This window comes from Pristiophorus japonicus, chromosome 16, assembly GCF_044704955.1.
Source record: "Pristiophorus japonicus isolate sPriJap1 chromosome 16, sPriJap1.hap1, whole genome shotgun sequence".
Lineage (NCBI taxonomy): Eukaryota > Metazoa > Chordata > Chondrichthyes > Pristiophoridae > Pristiophorus > Pristiophorus japonicus.
Window position 1 is genome coordinate 36,497,897 of NC_091992.1, and position 24,130 is coordinate 36,522,026.

At 45.6% G+C, this 24,130-nt stretch overlaps 1 protein-coding gene across 2 annotated transcripts in view; it reads left to right on the forward strand.

The window, feature by feature from the left end:
- Positions 1–24,130, forward strand: part of galnt17 (polypeptide N-acetylgalactosaminyltransferase 17) — a 472,564-nt gene that overhangs the window by 15,946 nt on the left and 432,488 nt on the right. Inside the window, exon 2 of one of the 2 annotated variants that reach the window (XM_070857213.1) lies at positions 13,636–14,072. The exons of the other annotated variant lie outside the window; for it this stretch is intronic. Within the exon in view, the coding sequence (XP_070713314.1) occupies positions 13,838–14,072 (235 nt within the window). The 5' untranslated portion in view covers positions 13,636–13,837. The remainder of the gene's footprint in view (positions 1–13,635; positions 14,073–24,130) is intronic. 2 annotated transcript variants of the gene reach the window in all.

Genomic DNA, 24,130 nt, shown 5'->3' on the forward strand with positions numbered 1-24,130 from the left:
CACAAAAAATCTGCAAAAGGACATAGACAGGCTAAGTGAGCAGGCAAAAATTTGTCAGATGGAGTATAATGTTGGAAAGTGTGAGGTCATGCCCTTTGGCAGGAAAATTCAAAGAGCAAGTTATTATTTAAATGGAGAAAGATTGCAAAGTGCTGAAGTATAGCGGGACATGGGGATACTTGTGCATGAAACACAAACGGTTAGTATGCAGGTACAGCAAGTGATCAGGAAGGCCAATGGAATCTTGGCCTTTATTGAAAAGGGGATGGAGTATAAAAGCAGGGAAGTCTTGCTACAGTTGTACAAGGTATTGGTGAGGCCACACCTGGAATACTGTGTGCAGTTTTGGTTTCCATATTTATGAAAGGATACACTTGCTTTGGAGGCAGTTCAGAGAAGGTTCACAAGGTTGATTCCAGGGCTGAGGGGGTTGACTTATGAGGAAAGGTTGAGTAGGTTGGGCCTCTACTCATTGGAGTTCAGAAAAATGAGATGTGATCTTATTGAAACGTGTAAGATTATGAGGGAGTTTTATAAGGTGGATGCAGAGAGGATGTTTCCACTGATAGGGGAGACTAGAACTAGAGGGCATAATCTTAGAATAAGGGGCCGCCCACTTAAAACTGAGATGAGGAGAAATTTCTTCTCTCAGAGGGTTGTGGATCTGTGGAATTCGCTGGCTCAGAGAGCTGTGGAATCTGGATATTGAATAAATTTAAGACAGAAATAGACAGTTTCTTAAATGATAAGGCAATAAGAGGTTATGGAGAGGGGGCAGAGAACTGGACCTGAGTCTATGGTCAGACCAGCCATGATCGTATTAAATGGCGGAGCAGGCTCGAGAAGCCGTATAGCCTACTCCTGCTCCTATTTCTTATGTTCTTATATTAAATGAGTACTTTACATCTGTCTTTACCAAGAAAGAGGATGCTGCCAAAGTCATAGTGAAAGAGGAGGTAGTTGAGATATTGGATGGGGTAAAAATTGATAAAGAGGAGGTATTAGAATAATTCCAGCATCCGCAGTATTTTGCTTTAGGTACGAGAAAGATTGGCTGTACGTAAAGTAGATAAGTCACCAGGACCAGATGGGATGCATCCTAGGATGCAGCAATAAGTAAAGGCGGAAATTGCGGAGATACTGGCCATAATCTTCCAATCCTGCTTAGATATGGAGGTGGTTCCAGAGGAATGGAGAATTGCAAATGTTACACCCTTGTTCAAAAAAGGTGTAAGGATAAACGCAACAATTATAGGCCAGTCAGTTTAACCTCGGTAGTGGGGAAGCTTTTAGAAATGATAATTAATAGTCACTTTGACAAATGTGGATTAATTAAGGAAAGCCAGCATGGATTTGTCAAAGGCTAATTATGTTTAACAAACTTGATTGAGCTTTTTGATGAGGTAACAGAAAGGGTTGATGAGGGCAATGTGGTTGATGTGGTCTACATAGACTTCCAAAAATCTTTTGATAAAGTGTCACATAATAGGCTTGCCAGCAAAGTTGAACCCATGGAATAAAAGAGACAGTGGCAGCAAGGATACAAAATTGGCTAAGTGACAGGAAACAGAGAGTAGTGGTGAATGGTTGTCTATCGGACTGGAGGAAGGTGTACAGTGGTGTTCCCCAGGGTACTAGGACCACTACTTTTCTTGATTATATATCAATGTCTTGGACCTTGTGTACAGAGCACAATTTCAAAATTTGCAGATGACACAAAACTTGGACGTGTAGTGAACAGCGAGGAGGATAGTGACAGACGTCAAGAGGACCTAGACAGACTGGTGGAGTGGGCGGACACGTGGCAGATGAAATTTAAAGCAGGAAAGTGCGAAGTGTTACATTTTGGTAGGAAGAATGAGGAGATGCAATATAAACTAAAGGGTGCAATCCTAAAGGGGGTGCAGGAACAGAGAGACCTGGGGGTATATGTGCACAAATCGTTGAAGATGGCAGGGCAGGTTGAGAAAGCGGTTAAAAAAACACACAGGTCCCTAGGCTTCATAAATAGAGGTACAGAGTACAAAAGCAAGAAAGTTATGATGAACCTTTATAAAACACAGGTTTGGCCTCAAATGGAGTATTGTGTACAATTCTGGGCACTGTACTTTAGAAAGGATGTGAAAGCCTTGGAGAGGATGCAGAAAGGATTTACAAGGAAGGTTCCAGGAATGAGGGACTTCTGTTGCGAGAATAGACTGGAGAAGCTGGGGTTGTTCTCCTCAGAGCAGAGACGGTTGAGAAGAGATTTGATAGAGGTGTTCAAAATCATGAGGGCTCTGGACATAGTAGATAGAGAGAAACTGTTCCCATTCACAGAAGGGTCGAGAACCAGTGGACACAGATTTAAGGTGATTGGTAGAAGAACCAAAGGCGACATGAGGAAAAACTTATTTACGCAACGAGTGGCTAGGAACTGGAATGCACTGCCTGAAAGGGTAACGGAGGAAGATTCAATCATGGCTTTCAAAAGGGAGTTGGATAAGTACCTGAAGGAAAAATAATTGCAGGGCTACGGGGAAAGGGCGGGGGTTGGGACTAGCTGAAGTGCTCTTGCAGAGAGCTGTCATGGGCTCGACGGGCCAAATGGCTTCCTTCTGTGCTGTAACCATACTATGATTCTGTGAGGCACCAGATGAAATCTGCCTATGTGATCCCAGCAAAGTGTGGGTATGTGACCTGGTGCATGGTATGCATGAGTCCTGTGATGGTGCACCCTCAGTAGGAGTCAGCTCCTCTGAGCACTCGTCGCCCACCACATCCATCGACTAGTGCCGCACGCCTGAAGGCCCTGTCGGAGATAAAGACATGAATTAGTCCTGGCAAGGTAAGAATCTGTTGCAAGTTATCATTATAAAGATGATCATATTTCACTCGCTGTTGAAATCAAGTCAACGTCACTGAGTGCCATGCGAATTGTGGGTGACTAATATTTAATTGTGTCACCAGGGAGCTCCCCATATACCCCATATCCGATTGGCACACCGAAACTCCACTGATTTCCAGCACATCCTCCTCTGCACCTGTAAGTCACGAGATGTGTGGAGGACCACCTCCAGTTCTGTCCCTCTCCCTCGTGTTCTGTACTCCCTTCTCTTGCAACGAGGGAAAGAACAGACCTATGAGTGAGTGTAATAGCAAGTGTTCAGCTGATGGATGGAGTGCATTTGGTGAGGGTGACTATGGGGGAGAGGCATGAAATTGCATAAGGATGAGGATGATTGAGAGTGGTGGATGGATAGATGGGGATGTGAGGAAATGCACAGAAAGAGAAGGATGGGTGTGTGTGAAAGGTAAGTGGGTATGAGGATTGATGTGATGGATTAGGCTTGAGAAGACAGAGTGAGGGGTTGAGGTGATGCGTACAGCAAGCTGCAGGTGAATGTGCAACTATACTCACCTTTCCTAACCTGGTTGGGTCATGAGCGTGCTTCCTGCACTGAATCCACCAGCGTGACATCATGCTTGTGCCTCCTCCAGCCATGCATTCTTGGTGTCAGCAGCAGGTTTCTTCCTGGGAATAGCAGCTCTCTCCAACTTGCTCACTGCCCCAAGCAGCACATCAAGCGATGCATCATTCAACTGGAATGCAGTCTTTGAACATTTTGAATCCATTGTTGAAGTTGCTACTCTCTTCCTCTCAACTCCGACTCTTCCAAATTCCATCTTCGGGTTAGCCTTTTAAACACTGGAATTAAGATTGCATCATGCGGGTCCTCATCTTGCCTGCAGCCACGGATTGGATGGCAAAACCGGAAGTAAAATGATAATGAGATGGCCGAGTTAAAAAGCCACAGACAAACACGCTGAACTTACTTCCGAGTTTCCCACACGATATTGAAGCCCCCCCCCCTGCACCCCACCCCCACTGCTCACAACGCATCTCTGAGTAAATATCGGCGCCATAGTGATTGAGAAGGAAGAGCATGCAAAGGATGATATTCATACTCGGGCATGTCCTCCCCATTCACCATCCATTATTCACTTTATTTCCTTTCAGCCAATGATCTGGAGAGTGGCCTCCTCAAGGTCCCTCAAGACTCACAAGTTGCAGGGCTCTGCCTCCATGTGGGAGCACTCCCTCATCTTATGTACAGACTTCAAAGTACTGAAGGTAGTGTGAGTAAGATGGAACACTCCAGGGGTAATTTTACAGGTTCGGCATGCCAGCCAGAGTGGGTGTCTTGCTTATGAGCAAATGATATTAAAGATCTGGGCATGTGCTGACCCAATCACTACATACCATGCACACTGTAGACAGCTAATTAGTAGAATGGTGGATAGTGCTATTTTGCCTGGTGATATTTGCAAACTTCTCCTTGAATTGCTGGCGGAATGTTGAGCTCTACATTGACATGCAAGGCCACTTCTTCCAGCTTCATCTCCCACCTGCTACTTGCTTGTACAGGCAAAGAGGTTCAGGGGCACCTCCTCAAAGGGTGTCAAGGGCTTATAATTTCTGAACCTTCCTCCAGTTCAGATATGTTTCCTTTTATTATGTGTCTTCAGATATGTAAATTTAGGGAGCACATACACTGAGAGATAGGTACCCAAACTGTGTGTCAGTAAATAAACATTCATCATCCAGCTAAGGTATGTTGGCAGGATCTGTTGTGTGTGTTATGTCTTTAATACATATATAAAGACTCCAAAAGACTCTGTACTGTGCTTAAACTGTTGTGCCCTTAGCCCATTTATTTCAACTCCAGAGTGAGACCGCAGCATGTTGGCACCCTTTTATACGGACCTGCAGGTAACCCCTGAGGCCTCCAACAGTAGCGCCCTCTGGTGGTACATCATGCCTGTTTACATAGTTAATACATAAAGTATACGTACATAACAACATTCCCCCCAAAAGTCTTTGATGCGAGTAATTGTCTGATTGAACTGTTGGGAATGGTGGGATGATCCTCGAGTTTGGTCGCGAGGTCCGTTGTAGATTTGGTGTGTGCTGGTGGGTCGCTGGAGACCAGGTCCTTTCACAGTAGTTCCTGGTTATCTGTAATGCGCAGTTTGGTCTGGTCCAAATGCTTTCTGCGTTTGCCTATTACATGATTTCACAACAAACACTCCATTTTCATCATAAACACTCCATTCCGCTCTTTGGCTAATACAGTGCTAGCAGCCCATCTGGGGCCATGATCATGGTCTACGTCATTTATTCTGATGTCGCGTGGAGGAGCCGTGTGATCATGGTACATTCTCTGCTGATAGCATACGGAAGGCTCAGTTCTGAGTGATTCTGTCTGGTGACTGCATAGCACCCGGGATAGCTGGGTCTGTAGGGAGTCTACAGTGACACGTGTGGTGCTTGGCTTTATCATTTGGGCTGCCCACTCTGGACTATTGTCGCTGACCCTAAGGTCTAGCAAGTAAGTCAAGGAGGGCCGATATGGCCTTGAGACTTTCAGTAGTGGTGGGAGGCCACGTGGTCCCCGTGGATCCTGGGCCATGGTATGGAAGCCCAGGACCACCGACTGTGTGGAGCCTCCCAGCCTTTCTTTGCAACGTTGCAGGGTTGCCCCATAGGGGGCAATCTGATGGGATGAGCATTTTGCCTTTGCGACGGATAAGCTGCAACATCCCGTCTAGCGGTTCGCCGTTAGCAGGCGGTAACGTGGGATCCTGGCTGGTCCAGGTCCTAAACTGTGGAGCTATTACGGTTGACCCCTCGCTTTCCAGCACTTCCATAACAACGAGCGGGTCTGCAGGCTGCGCCGTTTCACTTTGGTGGTGGGCAACGGTAGCCAACTGAGGGCATCAGCGTTGTGGCGGATCATGTTACAGTGCACAGACAGTGTTAGACATATTCGAAACAAAGCATTGATAATAGTGCCTCTGCTCTCCAAAAACTGAGAGACTGGCAGCTTGTCTGACCCGAGCAAATATTGGGACATTCTTTGCTACGTCACTTTTGTCCTGTGAACGCAGGCTACTGCCATATTGGATACATGTACAACCGGTTGGGGCTCGCCCGCTACTTTGGCTTACTGTACAACACGCCCGACCTCGTGTGATAACACTTCACTTGCTACAAGTACTTTGTTAGATACATATACGACCGGTTGCCGTTCACCTGCTACTTTGGCTTGTTGTAAGGTACCCCCGACCCCATATGGTAATACATCATTTGCCGCGAAAGAGCGCTCACATGGGTTACACAGTGCAAACAACTTATTGGAATGTAGTGGGTTCCTGGCCTTCTCAGTGGCTGCCCCTTTACCTTTGTCCCAAGCCCAGTCGTTTTCCTTGCTGGGCAACACATGCCCCTGTTTCATTGCGGCGACATCCCGTGGTCTGGATGCACTCTCGTCCCGTGGTCTGGATGAGCTTTTGTTCCGTGGTCTAGGCGCACTCTTGTCCATGTCCATGATGCCGACTGCCGCGATCTTCCTCCCCAGGGATTCTGCTTCTGGCGTCGGGAAGGCGCATTCGGATCGTTTCGGCCGGAGTCCCACTCTGCTCGGTCGACCTGGAGCCTCTTCCATCATCGTGAAGAGGTCGTCGGCTTTGGATGGTCGGTATTGCGCCTGTACCGATGCTCAGTTGATCTTTACCTCCTCGTGGTCGTGATGAACGGCCTGTGCCTCGGGGATCTGCAAATGGATCTGCACTTCGATGCCTGGTTCAGCTGAAGGTGGGGGCTTGCTCAGCCTTCGAGCATGGAAGACGTCGTTCACCGGAGAAGATATACAGAAGTCTTCCCAGTTCTATCGAAACTTCCCCATCCACCTTCTACCATGCAGCATTGGCCCATCACCTGAAACAAACCACAGTGGTGAATTGTGCACCGCTCCCTCATGGGATACTCTTATGTCTGCACTACCAATAACTGGTATCAGTTCCTTGGTGTAGATGCGCAGCTTTGCCTGAATCGGGATCAGCTTGGGTCGTTGTGCTCTGTTGCTCCACAGCCTCTTGAATGCCTTCAGGCTCATAATTGATTGACTCGCCCCCATGTCTAACTCCATGGAAACTGAAATGTCATTTAACTCGACTTTCATCAACCTGGGAGGATTTTCTGTAGTGAAGGTACTCTGTACACTGCTTCGTCAGGCTGAGTTGCCTCTCTTGCTAATTCTCCGTAGTCCTCACCGGACTGAAACTCTTCTGCCAATTCCTCTGCCACGTGGTGAGTCACAGTACGTTTGCACATTCGCTGGAGGTGGCTCGTTGTTCTGCAGCTTTTGCACTTACAGCCTTTAAATCGACATTGATGGCCCTTATGATTACCTCCGCAGCACCAGTATTGTGTTAATGGATTCGCATTTACACATCTTGGGGGACTCTGAGTCATGCTTGGTCTAGCAACAGCAGGCATGTAAGTTCTGCCATGTACAATCCTTGTTTGTTCAACAGTTCTGCTTGCAAACGGCGTTATTTTATGCACGGTACTTTCCGGTAAGCTTTGATTCCGGGAATAGATCATCTGTTTGGTATCGCAACTTGAGGACGTGAACATCTGGCCTATGGTGATGGTCCTCTTCAGGTCAACAATGGTTTCAGCAGCCAGCAGCTTGCAAAGGGTAGCCTCGTGGCCTATACCAATCACAAAAACATCCCGCAATGCATTGTTCAAGAACTCGGCAAATTCGCACGGTCCCGCAAGTCGTCTTAGGTCGGCGACGTACTTCGCTACATCCTGGCCCTCCGGGCGGCAGTGTGTATACCTGGCCGTTAGGATGCTCTCCTTTGGTTTGAGGTGTTCCCGAATCAGTGTGTGCAGCGCTGCATATGACTTCTCCGTTGGTTTCACTGGTGCAAGCAGATCCCTGATGAGGCCATAGACCGTGGACCTGCAGCTGGTCAAGAGAATCGCCCTGCTCTTTCCCTCCAGCTTCTCGTCGTCCAGATCGTTGGCCATGAAGTACTGGTCTAGTCGATCGATAAAGGCTTCCCAATCTTCACCCTCTGCAAACTTCTCTAAGGTACCAACAGCAGCCATGATCGCGTGAAAGTTCCAATTGTTATGTCTTTAATACATATATAAAGACTCCACAAGGTTTGTAGTGTACTTAAACTGGTATGGCCTTAGCCTATTTATTTTAACTCCAGAGTGAAGCCACAACATGGTGGGCACCCTTTTATACGGCCCTGCACACCTGGGCAGGTAACCCCTGGGTCCTCCAACAGTAGCGCCCTCTGGTGGTACATCATGCCTGGTTACATAGTGTTATGTAACAGTGTGAACCCCTTTTAAGATTTCAGTGGGACAACAATTTCAGACATAAGTTGCAGCCTATTTGTGTGCCCTGCTGTGTATGGCCAACAGTACAAAACATTGAAAGTGCTGTAGGGTTGTCTGACAGCTTTGGAGGGTGATCCGTACAAGAGTAACACGTTCCCAGGAGACATCTTGCAGCTTGTATGGGACAGATACTGTTGGGTAGCATTACATTGGCATCTTTTCTCAGATCTGCTATCTTCTACCACATTTACAGCCAGCGCCCCTGGGTGTTGCGGTGATGAATCACATGGTCATTTACTTTGATGACTCTTCTCTGGGGACGGTACCCCAACCAGGACAACCCTCCTTTGCCTCACTAAGAGCCAGTGCCCACATATGAGAACATAAGAATTAAGAGCAGGAGTAGGCCATATGAGCCTACTCCGCCATTCAATAAGATCATGGCTGATCAAAGACCTCAACACAACATTCCTGCCCTATCCCCATATCCCGTGATTCCCCTAGTGCCCAAAAATCTGTCTATCCATCTCAACCTTGAATATACTCAACGATTGAGCATCCACAGCCCTTTGGGACAGAGAATTCCAAAGATTCACAACCCTCTGAGTTAAGACTGAGACAAGGAGGAACTTCTTCAAAGGCCGGCCCCTTATCATGAAACTACACCCCTTAGTTCTGGACTCTCTAGCCATGGGAAACAATCTTTCAGCATCTACCCTGTCAATCCCCCTCAGAATCTTATATGTTTCAATGAGATGGACTCTTATTCCCTAAACTCCAGAGTATAGGCCCAATCTACTCAATCTCTCCTCATAGGACAACCCTCTCATCCCAGAGATTGGTCTAGTGAACCTTCTTGAGCTGCCTCTAAGGCAAATATATCCTTCCTTAGATAAGGAGACCAAAACTGTACACAGTACTCCAGATGTGGTCATATCAAAGGTCATACAATTATAACAAGACTTCCTTACTCTTGTACTCCAAACCTCTAGCACTAAAGGCCAACATGCCATTTGCCTTCCTAATTGCTTGCTGCACCTGCTCTCTATGTTTCCTGTACGAGGACACCTAAATCTCTCTGAACACCAACCTTTAGTAGTTTTTCACCAATTAAAAAATATTCAGTTTTTCTATTCTTCCTACCAAAGTGAATAACTTCACATTTCCCCACATTTTACTCCATCCGCCGCCTTATTGTCCACACACTTAACCTATCTATATCCCTTTGCAGATGTGTCCCTGCACTTTCAGGAACCCTTCACTGATAAGAAATGGCGTGAACTTTCAACCCCTTGTCTTCAGAGTATTTATTGTCTTGAATTCCTATACGTTTCATTCTCTAAAATAATAAGACACTACCAGCGCAAGCTGCCAGTAATAAACAACAAGGCCTCATATTGCTATTCTAATTTGTCTTGGATTTGAAATGGAACTGAAAAATATTCATGCACTTTGGATTCGAGTAGGTAGCTATAGTACTGATATTGGGAGCTGAATCAGCTTCTTCTGAGCTGTAAATTTCACGATGCTATGATTTTATGACAAACCTTTACGCAGCTGCAGCAGTGCTTTTATATTTCCTGATGTGTGTGTGTGTGTGTGTCCAAATCCCCTGTGCAACTGACTGCGAGCAGGAGCTTGCCATAACTATTTATTCAGGTGGACACCGGGCAGTACCTTAGGGATGACTCTGCCCTACCAATTATCGGGGTACTCACTCACTTGCCAGTTCTAACTTGGGATTCTCTCACACACACACACAAAATTATTTTTTTACTCACTGCCTCTTTTCCGGCCGAGCACTCCTGACATCCATTGACCTCTCGGGTCTTTTAATTAGCCTGAGGCGAACTTGGGTCACCTGCCCATGTCCACGTTAATCATTCCATCTGAAAAGTAAAAGAGAAGCGGTGTTGGTCCGGAGGATACTAATCATTCACTTTGCCGAGTTTCGGACAACTAACTGACTATACGAGGCACTTGCGACAACCAATACCATCCACAAACTGAACTGAACCTGGGACACAACCTCTGGAAAAACCCTGTGATAAATAGCGGGACATCTAGATAGGAATAGTGCAATCAAGCAGACGCAACATGGATTCGTGAAGGGGAAATCATGTTTAACTAATTTACTGGACTTCTTTGAGGATATAACGAGCATGGTGGATAGAGGTGTACTGATGGATGTGGTGTATTTAGATTTCCAAAATGCATTCGATAAGGTGCCACACAAAAGGTTACTGCAGAAGATAAAGGTACATGGAGTCAGAGGAAATGTATTAGCATGGATCGAGAATTGGCTGGCTAACAGAAAGCAGAGAGTCGGGATAAATGGGTCCTTTTCGGGTTGGAAATCGGTGGTTAGTGGTGTGCCACAGGGATCGGTGCTGGGACCACAACTGTTTATAATATACATAGATGACCTGGAAGAGGGGACAGAGACACAAAGATTAGTGGGAAAGCGGGTTGTGTAGAGGACACAGAAAGGCTGCAAAGAGATTTAGATAGGTTAAGCGAATGAGCTAAGGTTTGGCAGATGGAATACAATGTCGGAAAATGTGAGGTCATCCACCTTGGAAAAAAAAACAGTAAAAGGGAATATTATTTGAATGGGGAGAAATTACAACATGCTGTGGTGCAGAGGGACCTGGGAGTCCTTGTGAATGAATCCCAAAAAGTTAGTTTGCAGGTGCAGCAGGTAATCAGGAAGGCGAATGGAATGTTGACCTTCATGGCGAGAGGGATGGAGTACAAAAGCAGGGAGGTCCTGCTGTACAGGGTATTGATGAGGCCGCACCTGGAGTACTGCGTGCAGTTTTGTTCACCTTACCTATGCGGGAGTCCTCCCATTATTTATCGGGGACTTGGCCTGGAGGGTGGTGCACGGAGCAGTGCCGTTCAACAAATTTTTAAGCCGGTTCACGGACTCCCAGGCCGCCTGCAATTTCTGTGGTCTGGAAGAGTCCGTATTCAATGTTTTTATGGAGTGTGCGAGGTTGCAGCCCCTGTTTCATTATTTAAAGGGGCTGCTCCTCAATTTCTGGTTGCACTTCAGTCCCACACTCCTGATCTTTGGGCACCCTGTGCGGAGGGGAGCGGATAGGTCCGAGGGCCTCCTCGTAGGACTGCTCCTGGGCACAGCCAAGCGTGCCATCAGCCGGTCCAGGCAGCAGGCGGTCGAGGGGGTCATTCAGCCCGACTGCCTGCCTCTCTTCCGTGCGCACATCCGGGCCAGGGTGTCCTTAGAGATGGAGCACGCGGTGTCCACCGGTACGCTCGCGGCCTTCTGCGAGAGGTGGGCACCGGAGGGACTGGAGTGCATCGTTACCCCCGGCAACCAAATTTTAATTTGATTTTATATGTTTTAAAGTTTAATTTGCTTTAATTGCCGGATTTTTAGTGTCCTCCTCCCCTTTTATAGGGGGCACTTGTAAAATATATGGTTTTAATGCCCCCCAAAAAAATCACAAAAAAAACCCCACAAAAAAAAACATTTATTAGAAAAAGGGGCAGTTAAGTGTCTGGAGTGTCCCCCAGATCAGGGGGCACTTGATCTAATGTTTATTTTGTCCCCCCCCCCCCCAAAGAGTTGTTCACCTTACCTAAGGAAGGATATACTAGCTTTGGAGGGGGTACAGAGACGATTCACTAGGGTGATACCGGAGATGAGGGGGTTACCTTATGATGATAGATTGAGTAGACTGGGTCTTTACTCGTTGGAGTTCAGAAGGATGAGGGGTAATCTTATAGAAACATTTAAAATAATGAAAGGGATAGGCAAGATAGAGGCAGAGAAGTTGTTTCCACTGGTCGGGGAGACTAGAACTAGGGGGCACAGCCTCAAAATACGGGGGAACCAATTTAAAACCGAGTTGAGAAGGAATTTCTTCTCCCAGAGGGTTGTGAATCTGTGGAATTCTCTGCCCAGGGAAGCAGTTGAGGCTAGCTCATTGAATGGATTCAAATCACAGATAGATAGATTTTTAACCAATAAGGGAATTAAGGGTTATGGGGAGCGGGCGGGTAAGTGGAGCTGAGTCCAGGGCCAGATCAGCCATGATCTTGTTGAGTGGCGGAGCAGGCTCGAGGGGCTAGATGGCCTACTCCTGTTCCTAATTCTTATGTTCTTATGTAATAAGTCAGTTACTGCAACACAATTGGTTTTAAACAGATTTGAGATAATAGTATGTAATTTAAGCCAAATTAATTTGCGTAATAATTCACAATCTCAGCTAGACGTAAAAGTCAGAAGGCTGTGGGTTCCAAATCCCACTCCAGAAACCTGAGCACAAAAATCTAGGTTGACACTCCAGTGCAGTACTGAGGGAGTGCTGCACTGTCAGAGGTGCCACCTTTCAGATGCTCTCTCAGATGTAAAAGATCCAATAGCACTATTTCAAAGAGCAGGGGAGTTCTCCCCGTGTCCTGAGCAATATCGATCCCTCAATAACATCTCTGAAGCAGATTATCTGGTCATTATCTTATTGCTGTTTGTGGGAGCTTGCTGTATGCAAATTGTGTGGTGCGTTTTCTACACTACAACAGTGACTACACTTCAAAAGTGTCTCATTGGCTGTAAAGCGGTTTGGGACGTCCTAAGATCGTGAAAAGCGCAATATAAATGCAAGCTTTTCCTTCCTTTGACATCCATTCCGGATTTTATTTCACAGCCCGTTCGAAATCCGTTCCGTCTATTACTTCATACCCTCCCACATCGCAGCAGGCTCCGCTAGGCTGAGGACGGTGCTCCAACCCAGCTACATCCATCCTTCCCTGTAGAACTGTCTGTGCACTGTAGGTGAGGGGGAGATCAGCGTGCCGTCAAGGGGAGCAGCGCGACCTGCTCCTCCTCCCCTCCTCTCCTCACTCTGAGATCTGAGACCGCCGAGAGGGAAAAAAAAGCGCAGTGACACACATCTTGGACCCAAGCCCTCATCCACCCGAGACTGATGTAGCACAGAAGACACACATGTCGTGGGTGTATTCTCGGGGAAGTGAATGTCAGGGTATTTGAAAGTCGAGAGTGCACAAGCACAGTAGCAGCCAGCTTCTGCTGCAGTACGGCTCCTCAATTTCACCAGCGCGCGGATGTCAGTTTCATTCCCTCCGACTTGTCAATTTCAATATCGATAGGTCAACTTGGGAAATGTCCTGAATAGACGCGGGTGTAATATTTTCCTGGCCGTGATTCCTGGAGCAGGGACGAACAGCAACCTGTGCGTGTCTTGATTCCTCGTCCCGCTGCTATCGGATTGTTGGTTTCGCTGCTTTGAGCAATCTAATTTGACCGGCCGCAGTGTTGTACAAGACACAACCTCGGTTGTGCCACCTGTGACCTGTGTGTGTGTGTGTGTGCATATATATATATACACATATAAAGTAGCGGTTGAAATTGTTGATTCGAGTTGGCTGACTGAGATTTTCTGGTTTACGGACACCCACAGCAGCTGGATGGAGGGAATTCCGAATTGAGAGCTGAATGTGTCACAGAGATCTAACGGACCTGCGATTGCACGGATTTCAACAACTGGTGTGCGCCCCTTCTCTGAAACTCGGAATTTGACCAACTGCCCAAGCTGATCGATTTCCCAGCAGACTGTCGGTAGAACACCGGGGTTTATTTCCAGACCCAGCTCCAAGGGTTGGATGGCTTCTCTTCGCAGGGTCAAGGGGCTGCTGATTCTCAATCTGGTGGCTGTCGTCGGCTTCTTGTTGTTCCTGGCTCGGTGCAGGGTCCCTCTCAAGGGGCGGGAGTCGGTACACGCGGCGCAGAGAGGAGCCGAGTCCAGCAACCTGACATCCCGGGGAGCGCCTCCTCTCCAACAGGCTGTGCTGAAGAGGCTGTCGCTGCTGGAGGACATCGTCTACCGCCAACTCAATGGTAAGGACCACGCACCCGAGAAAGGGCTCAAACTCACTCCAGAGCAATTCCCCAGCCACATCCTCAATATCGCACACTTGTGTCCATTTGTAAGCATGCAGTTGTAGTTAGGTGGCAGCCGTGCCTTAATGGTGGCACCCTCGCCTCCTGCTCAAGAAGGACTTGGGTCCAATTCCTACTCCAGAGACTTCAGCTCAAAACCGAGGCTGGCACTCCAGTGCAGTACTGAGGGAGGTGCTGTCTTTCCAACGAGATGTTGGGGTCGAAATTGCCCCTCCCGATGAGGCCTCTGGCCACCTGAAAGCAGCGGCCATGGGGCGGCGCGGAACGGCCGCCGATTCTCCGCGGAGGGGCTGCCATTTTGTAAATTGCCCTTCCTCAGGTTTGGAGCGGTGTCCAGGGCCGCTCCCCCTGTTTTCCCGCCACGGTGTGCACGCGCCGACCTCTTTCCGACTGGCGGGGACCCCTTCGCAAAATCGCCCCTCGGGAAATGGCCCCATTCCCGGTATTGCCCTGCGAGAGCGGCCCTGCCACAGGTCGGTGCCCCCGGCAGCTTTTGCTGTCGGTGCACGTTCTGTGGCATGGCGGCCCGGCCACCCTTAAAGGGGAGGGTGCATTGCTACGGCTGGCATGTTAATTTTTTTTGTCGCCCGACTGCCAGGTCAGCCTGACAATTATACCCCCGGGTTCAGCCGGGCCGCCAACAGACAGCCTGGCGCCCCCTCTTGGTTGCCAGGCCGCTGGCCCAGTCGAAACCCTCCCTGGTGGCCCAGTGGACCTAACTTAAAATTATGCAGAGATCGCAGAGGCCCTCCCCTTTAACTGAAGGGGAGCGATGTTGTGACATGTCAGCATGACGTTGCAAGGGCACTCCCGCCTGCACCTGATCTGAGCCCCGAGCCAAAAAACATTTCAGAGTCCTGAATTTCTCCAGAATCTCCACCCCATGGACTAGGGTGGAGAGAAACGTCCAAATCCGATAGGTGCGCCCCATTTGCGGTGGGGCTCAATTGCAGCCCCATTAAATCTAGGCTCCCTCTGTCTTCTCAGGTGGATGTAAAACATCCCCCCACCCAGGCAAATATTTATCCCTCAACCAAAATCACTAAGGCAAATTATCTGGTCATTATCACGTTGCTGTTTGTGGGAGCTTGCTGTGCGCAAATTGGCTGCCATCTTTTCTACATTGCAACAGTGACTACAATTCTAAAGTACTTCATTGGCTATAAATTGGATGTCCTGAAGTCGTGAAAATGCTATATAAATACACATTGCTGATCCTATTTTTTCAAAAATCTGGACTGAAGTCCCTAGTGTCCCCACCTTCGCTAGACGAGGAGCGAGATTTAATCTAAAATTGTATTAACTTTAACAGTGTAACATGAAGTACAGGATGGAACTCATGAAGAATTAATTCCTGCTCATAGATCTTTCATCTGCCTCTGCACTTTAAAGCCTTGACTTCAATTGTTCCCCTGTTTTCTGCTGATGGCTCATCCTCCAGGTCACATTTAGCAAACAGTTTCTCGCGCAGAGAACCTCAATAATGTACAATTTGAAGTTGTGTTTTAACATGAACCTGTTTTTCAGAGGTATTAAATCCTGGGGACATCAATAATTGAGGCAGGGGAAGAAAGAAAGGAGAAAGAAAGATTTGCATTTATATAGCACCTTTCATGACCACTGGACATCGCAAAGCGCTTTACAGCTAATGAAGTATTTTAGAATGTAGTCACTGTTGTAATGTGGGAAACGCAGCAGCCAATTTGTGCACAGCAAGCTCCCACAAACAGCAGTGTGATAATGACCAGATAATCTGATTTTGTTATGTTGATAGAGGGATAAATATTGGCCAAGGCACCGGGGATAACTCTCCTTTTTTCCTTCAAAATAGTGCCATGAGATCTTTTACACCTGAGAGGGCAGATGGGATCTCGGTTTAACGTTTCATCTGAAAGATGTCACCTCCGACAATGCAACACTTCCTCAGCACTGTACTGGCATGTCAGCCTAGATTTATGTGCCCAAGTCCTCGGAGTGGGACTTGAACTCACAATCTTCTGACTCAGAGATGAGAGTGCCACCCACTGAGCCACAACTGATACAGGGACAAGAGGAACAGAAGTATTCAGTGGTGCAATGCAAGTCTAAGTTTGAAGACTAATATTTACTGACGTCATATCAGTCTACTCCTGATAATTCAACATCGTTTTTTAGCACTCAAAAGAATTGCATTCATTAGCCAATATTTTGAATTAAGCAAAAGAAAATAAACTAGCAAAGAGGGCTTAAAATCTGAATTATAAGATCATTTGAATTAAGTGACTTTGAATTAGGAGTAGACTGTATCAGATTCTCCAATATAATAAATCATTCATAAAACACTTTTGGTGTATTTCTATTGAAAAGAAACTGTGTGCAGCTTGGATAGGAAGCGATTGATATTGTTTTCAGTGGAGGACATATCTATAGTTATTCTATGCCCAAAAGAGTGAAGCTGGAGTCATACTGCAATCAGTGTGAGACAGTCTCCTCGACGGGGTTTGTAACTCATGGCTTCAGTGCATTCAGATTCTTTTGAGTTAAACTGTCACTTTTGCATTACCGCAGACAGGTGTCAGCCTTGGCTCGGTGATACCATTCTCGCCTCTGAGTCAGAATGTTGTGGGTTCAGCCCCATTCCAAAGCATTGAGCACATGATCTAGGCTGGCATACCAATGCAGTACTGAGGGAGTGCTGCAATTTTTGAGGTGCAGTACTGAGGGAGTGCTGCAATTTTTGAGGTGCAGTACTGAGGGAGTGCTGCAATTTTTGAGGTGCAGTACTGAGGGAGTGCTGCAATTTTTGAGGTGCTGTCCTTTGGATGAGAGGTTAAACCAAAGGTCCTGTCTACCCTCTCAGGTGGATGGAAAAGATCCCATGGCACTACTTGAAGAAGAGCAGGGGTGTTTTCCTAGTGTCCTAGCCAATATTTATCCTTCAACCAACATCAAAAACAGATTACCTGGTCAGTTATTTCATTGCTGTTTGTGGGAACTTGATGTGCACAAATTGGCCGCTGCCATTCCGACATTACAAGAGTGACTACACCATAAAATAAAGAAAGACTTGCATTTATATAGTGCCTTTCAATTGCCAAGCAATTTTGGCTAAACAAAGAAATAACTTGCATTTACACAGTCCTTTTAGGACTACAGGATGCCCCAAAGCACTTTACAGCCAATGAAGTATGTTTTGAATTGTAGTCACTGTTGTAATGTAGGAAACATGGCAGCCACTTTGCACACAGCAACTCCCACAGACAGAAATGTTATAATGACCATATAATCTGCTTCCATGATGTTGGTCGGGGGCTAAATATTGGCCAGGACATTGGGGATAACTCCCCTGCTCTTCTTTGAAAAAGTGACATGGGATTTTTTTATGTCCACCTGAGAGAGCAGATGAAGCCTTGGTTTAACATCTCATCCAAAAGACGGCACCTCCGACAGTGCAGCACTTCCTCAGCACTGCACTGGAGCATCAGCCTAGATTTATCTGCGCAAATGCCAGGAGTGGGACTTGCAAAACTCTTTGGGAAGATCCTGAGGTCCAAAAGGGACTGTTTAAATGCAGTTATGTGAATAAGTTAGTTCTTTATTTAGACAAAATTGCTTGGCATTGATGTAAAAATGAATATTAAGCTGCATCCTGCTTTAAAAAAATGCCACTTTCCTCATATTATCAAGTATGGTTATGCTGAAATTATTCAACCAAGTGTCGAACCAAGGATCCCCAGTAAAACTGAAAACACTGGGAATCAGGGGGAATACTCCCCAGTGGGTGGAGTCATACCTAGCACAGGGAATCTGGTTGTGGTTGTTGGAGCCAATCATCTCAACCGCAGAACATCACTTCATGAGTACTTCAGGGCCACGTCCTAGGCCCAACCATCTTCAGCTGCTTCCTTAATGACCTTCCCTCCATCATAAGGTCAGAAATGAGACCGTTTGTTAATGATTGCAGTGTTCAGCTCCATTCACCATGAAATAGTCCATGCCCACATGCAGCAAGACCTGCACAATATCCAGGCTTGAGCTGATAGGTGGCAAGTAACATTTGCGCCACAGAAGTGCGAGGCAATGATCAAAGGAGACCTTAACTATCTGCCCTCGTCATTCAATAACGTTACGATTGCTGAGTCCCCCATCATCAACATCCTAGGGGTTACCATTGACTAGAAGCTCAACTGGACCAGCCATATAAATGCCATAGTTACTGGAGCAGGTCAGATGCTGGGTATCCTGCAGCAAGTGGCCTCCTCCTGACCCCCTATAGTCTCTCCACTACCTATGAGGCACAAGTCAGGAGTGTGATGAAATACTGCTCACTCATCTGGATGGGTGCAGCTGTAACAACACTCAAGAAGTTCAACACCATCCATGACAAAGCCACACTTCCACTTGATTAGCCATTACCCACTAACCCAAACATTCAATCCCTCCACCCCCAGCGTACCGTGGCTGCAGTGTGTCCTATCTACAGGATGCACTGCAGCAACACGCCAAAGCTTCTTCGGCAGCACCTCCTAAACCTGTGACCTCCACCACCTAGAGGGACAAGGCCATCAGATGGCTTGGAACACCATCACCTTCACGTAATACATCATCCTGACTGGGACATATTTTGGCATTCCTTCACCATTACTGGATCAAAATCCTGGAACTCCATACACAACATGATTGTGCGGACACCTTCACTGAACGGACAGCTGTGGTTCAAAAAGAAAACCCACCACCATCTTCTAAAGAGCAACTATGAATGGGCAATAAATGCTGACCTTGCTAGCAATGCCCGCATTTTGAGAATTAATTTAAAAAGTGTTTGAACTGGAATAATTTTCAGATTTTGAAATATCATTTGGGAGTGCAGTGATATGAAATTCACAATAAAATATACTGTCTGTGAGGTTCTCACTCACTCTTTACACTTAGGACAACACAATTATATTTAAATCCAATAACCTGATCCAAACAAAAAATGTTCTACTCTTATCCAGATGGATGCATTGATTTTGTTTAGATTCAATTGGAGAATGAACCATAAAATAGGCAATGGTACATAACTTTGCAAATTCATCATTCTTCTCTGAAGTTTATATATATATCAGATCCAATCATAACTATTCCTAGCAAACGAATTACAAGTTCCATTTATCAGGATTCAACTGCTTGGTGTCAAAATTGTAATGTTTCTCTCCTGAAACATGATTCATGGCGTCCCCAATGTTCAGACGTTGGGCCAGATTTTGCTGTAGAAATAACAGTGAGGTTAACGGCGCTCACTATTAGTAAAGTATAAATTGGACAGCAACTTCCGGCAACCTCACATGCGCCGTTAAATCCGTAAATCAGTTAGTTACTGACTGAGTTGCCCTGTTCCTCGGGAAGCTGCACAATAATGGTATGTCGCTGAGAGACTCGGTGTTGAAAAATGGAATGGCTTGACGTTGCTGCTGTACTTATGTGATATATAGGTGAAAAAGTTAGGGCTTGTCCATTCAAGTGTAAGTAAATTTTTAACTGCATGGTAAGTCTTAATTACTGCCAAACAACTTTTCTGGCACTGAAAATTAACTTAAACAAGTGTGGAGTCTCATTCCTTCAGATTTTAATTATTGTTGGAGATTTACAAAATAATAAAATGTAAATAAAATGTACTATTACTTTTTCTTTCAGTTTATTTTATCCCCCTCTTAATTCCAGATATTCTTTCCCTCTCTTTATTTTGCTTTCTGTACATGATTTGACATTGAATTAAATATTCGAACTGACACTTCCTGGTTCAGACTCTGCACTGCTCATTAATGATTCTCCAATCTGATTGGTTAAGGAGATGCACATTTGCTCTCCCTGTTCACACAGATTCAAGATGCTCTGTAGAGGGTGCCGTGCTGAAAAGGCTCTCTAATTTACAGGAAGTTCCAGTACAAAATCCCATAGAAAGTCTGTAGGCAAGTGCACGTGTAATGAATGGCTGCCGCCACTGAAAACAAAATCTGGCCCATTGATTTTAATGGCGGCAAAATAAGGAGCACTGCAAATCAAGCCAAGCTCCCTCATTGTCTAATTCTTCAATCAGCATGAGTACCCATACCAGGAGAGCCTCGCAATTTTGGAGTTAATAAGTTTAATAGGGGTTAAGAAGCTTTATTGAAGGTAAGCACCTTACTACAGGAGCAAAACCCCATTATTCCAATTTTTCGTTTTTTCTGAGTATCTCCCAGCTCCGCAGACCTGACAAGCTCCCACAGCATCATTAAGGTCACTGCTGGTTGATCACAAGTAGATAAGCAAGGCCACCCCACTTGAGACTCTCCCTTTGACCATTCCACTACAGGGAGACATTTGGCTTCTGGTCAGTACATCCCCATAGCAGGCGCCCGCGTGGATTGAACGTGGCCTTAGCACTTTGCCATGCCCTGTGTTACAGCTTCAATCTGCACTATCATCATGCTCCTGCAGTTAGGAAACAACCGTTTTATGTTTATTATGTTTTTTGAGTACCTGATTTTCTTTACTTTTATTCACTATTTATATGATCTGTTGCTTTACTTTTTCAACATTTAACAACATTTGGAATTTTTATTCTTTAGAAAATCATTCGTTAACTTATCACAAACATTTAAAGTCTAATGTTATCCTGTTTACATATCAGTGAGTTTTTCAATACTATTCTGAAAGTTTACAATTATGAAACATGAAGGAAAGATTAACTGCAATAAACACATTAAATTGGCCTTTGCACCTCCTTTAGTGCCTCCAGGGGGCAATAACGGGACGTTACTGGCTTTCTGACTGAGCACGGCGAGAGTACCAATGCCCGCGGACTTTCCTTGCAAGGTTAGCGGTGGCGGTAAACCTTAACGTCACAATCTCCTGCATCCCTGAGATTGTGATGTCATCTGGTGTGCAGCAGCCCGGTACCACCCCTGATCCTAAGTTAACTTCCACCCCCTGCAACATTGCTGGGTATCAACACCGGCAGCTCCAGGAGGCATTGTCAGGTTGGCCGGCCGCTTGGGAGCGGTAGTTAAAAGGATTGCTGGTGAGGTAGACAACATTTTTTTTTATCAACCCTCTCTGCTGATTTTTCAATTTTTCTACTGCCGCGATTGATCAGCCCTGCACTCGTCGTGGATCTCAGGCGCCGTTGCCAAGCAGTCGATTTGTTTCCTTGCAGAGCCCTCAGCAATGGCCCTTCCCTTTAAGGGAGGGAAGGAGCCTGTGATTCTGGCAGCACTGCACGGGACATTGTGTAGCACTCTGCCGCTAACGCCCTTCTTGCCTGGCTTAGTGCTCTAAGTGAAGTGGTCGTGCTTTATTTAATGCTCCACTTCCCTTCTGGGACGCTAAACTGGAAATTCGCGTCCGCTGGAATTGTGTAGCGCCCGGCGATACTTTCGCGCTCCCACAAAAGTTGGGGCACTACGCAATTTCTTGACCATAATTTTTGGGGGGAAATGCAAACACAAATGTAGAAAGGTTTAAAAGGATTGTGAAAAATTTTGATAATAAAGATGCAGGTTTAATTGAAGGGATGAGATGATACTCCATGTTGCCTGCCATCAGAAATGGAAAGGCTTGTTAATGCCAATTGAAAGTGCTCAATTTGTTTCATAGATTGAAAGTAAAACTTTTAGGTCTCTTGAGATTGTGCAGTAATGGTAAATGATAGAAATTTATTTCTGTCAGGCATACGTTTGATTTGTGTTATAACTCGGATTGAAATGAGTAGCCAATTGGATTGCAAGAAACACACTAAATTCCTGAGACAAATCCAAGGTTGATTAATCCTAGTCCTCCCAGAGTGGTAGATAAATGGAATTTCATTGAATGGAAGAGTCTGTATAGGAATACTCGCTAGCAGTTAATTATTAATGTTTTTTTTTTGCCACACTGGTTATAATGAAGGCACTCACACTGTGCAGTGTAAACAGAGCCATAACATCAGCGGTTATACTAAATCATAGAATCATAGAAATTTAAAGCATGGAAGGAGGCCATTTCGGCCCATCATATCCGCGCCGACTGCAAGAGCCATTCAGCCTAATCCCACTTTCCAGCTCTTGGTCCGTAGCCCTGTAGGTTACGGCACTTTAAGTGCACATCCAAGTACTTTTCAAATGGTACAGTTGTTCAAGTAATATGCTCAGTTCAGTTCAATCCAGTTCAATTCGAATGGGATGTAATAATTTCACTTTTGATTTACTCACAGGATCTTGTTGACCTTTCTTAATCTATGCTTAAATGGGTTTTGTAGGCTATTCAATGATACAGCGTGTTAATATACCAACTGTTTTTTTACATTTTGGTAGCATTTGGGGCTTTCACCTCTGATTCCTACATGATGAGTAATGGATCTCAATAGGGGACGATCCGGAGCAACAGACAGGCTTCATTCCCACCAGGAGGAAGGGAAAGCCAGTGGGAAAATTTAACCACACATATCCCAGTGGCTGGCTCAGGAGCAGAATAAAGTCTGAGAGCAGGCTGCCTGTGCATTCTCTTGCACCTGCAATATTTGCTGCAAGGAGTACCTGTAATGAATGGATTTTCAGATGGGTTTTGAACATGAAAAGAATTCAACTATTCAATCGCAGTCGCTTCACTTGTATATTTGTAACTATGAACTAGGAAATTCCTCTGCACATAGTCAGTATTGTGTTTTAAACCGTATCGATCAGAGTGCTGATGAGCATCTGACTTGTAAAATCCTGGAGAGTTCAGAAGCACATGCAATCCCCATTTTTGTTCACGCTTGTGGCATTAGATAACTCTTTAGAATCCATGCAATTTGAAACAAATGATAATTGGAATTTTTTGAAATAAGACATAGGGTTTATTACTTAATCCTCAAATGTTACAGGATTTTATTCAGAGTTTGTAACTGTGGTTTAAAGGGTTAAAAAGACAAGCCAAACCAGACCCAAAGTGGTATCAATGGACTAAATTCAGGTAATTCATCTTCTCCCCAAGCTCTCCACCACCCCTCTCACAATGCAGCAGTCCTTAGTACTGCACTGATGTTCGAGCCTAGATTATGTGATCGAGCAATAGAGACAGAAAATGCTGGAAATACTCAGCAGGTCAGGCAGCATCTGTGGAGAGAGAAACAGAGTTCACATTTCAGGTCGGTGACCTTTCATCAGAACTGGAAAAAGTTAGAGATGTAACAGATTTTAAGCAAGGGCAGGGACAGGGAAAGGGGGAGAAGAAGACAGAACAAAAGGCAAGGTCTGTGATAGGGTGGAAGGCAGGAAAGAATAAATGACAAAAGGAATGATAGTACAAAGTGAAAGGAGATGGTAATGGGACAAGTAAAGAAGCAAAAGATGGGTCTAGAAGGGGTGTAAATGGGAATGGCAGAAACATCAACAGTGAAAAAATAGGGGCAGAGGTTATGGTCTGAAATTGGTGAACTCGATGTCAAGTCCAGAAGGCTGTAAATTGCCTAATCGAAAGATGAGGTGCCGTTCCTCGAGTTTACGTTGAGCTTCGTTGGAACAGCGTAAGAGGCCGAGGATGGAGGAGTCATAAGAACATAAGAAATAGATGCAGGAGTAGACCATTTGGCCCTTCGAGCCTGCTCCACCATTCAATAAGATCATGGCTGATCTGATCATGGACTCAGTTCCACTTCCCTGCCCGCTCCCCATAACCCTTTACTCTCTTTTTGCTCAAAAATCTGTCTATCTCCACCTTAAAAATATTCAATGAACCAGCCTACACAGCTCTCTGGTGTGGGATTTGAACCAACAACCTACTGCCTTCTCTGAGCTCAGCAGTGGGAACAATGGAATGAAAATTGGGCGAACAATCCACTGTGGCAGCTTACTGCCCAGGTGATGAAGACAGAAGTCTTCAACACAGAATATTTAAAAATCTTTACATTAAGAGAACCATAAACAGAGACTGTTGTAGAAAGGACTCGTATAATTTAACATTATTTAAAATTAAATGATCACTTTGTAAAACAATTCAATTTATGCAGCTTTAAACGGAAGTATCAGAAGTAA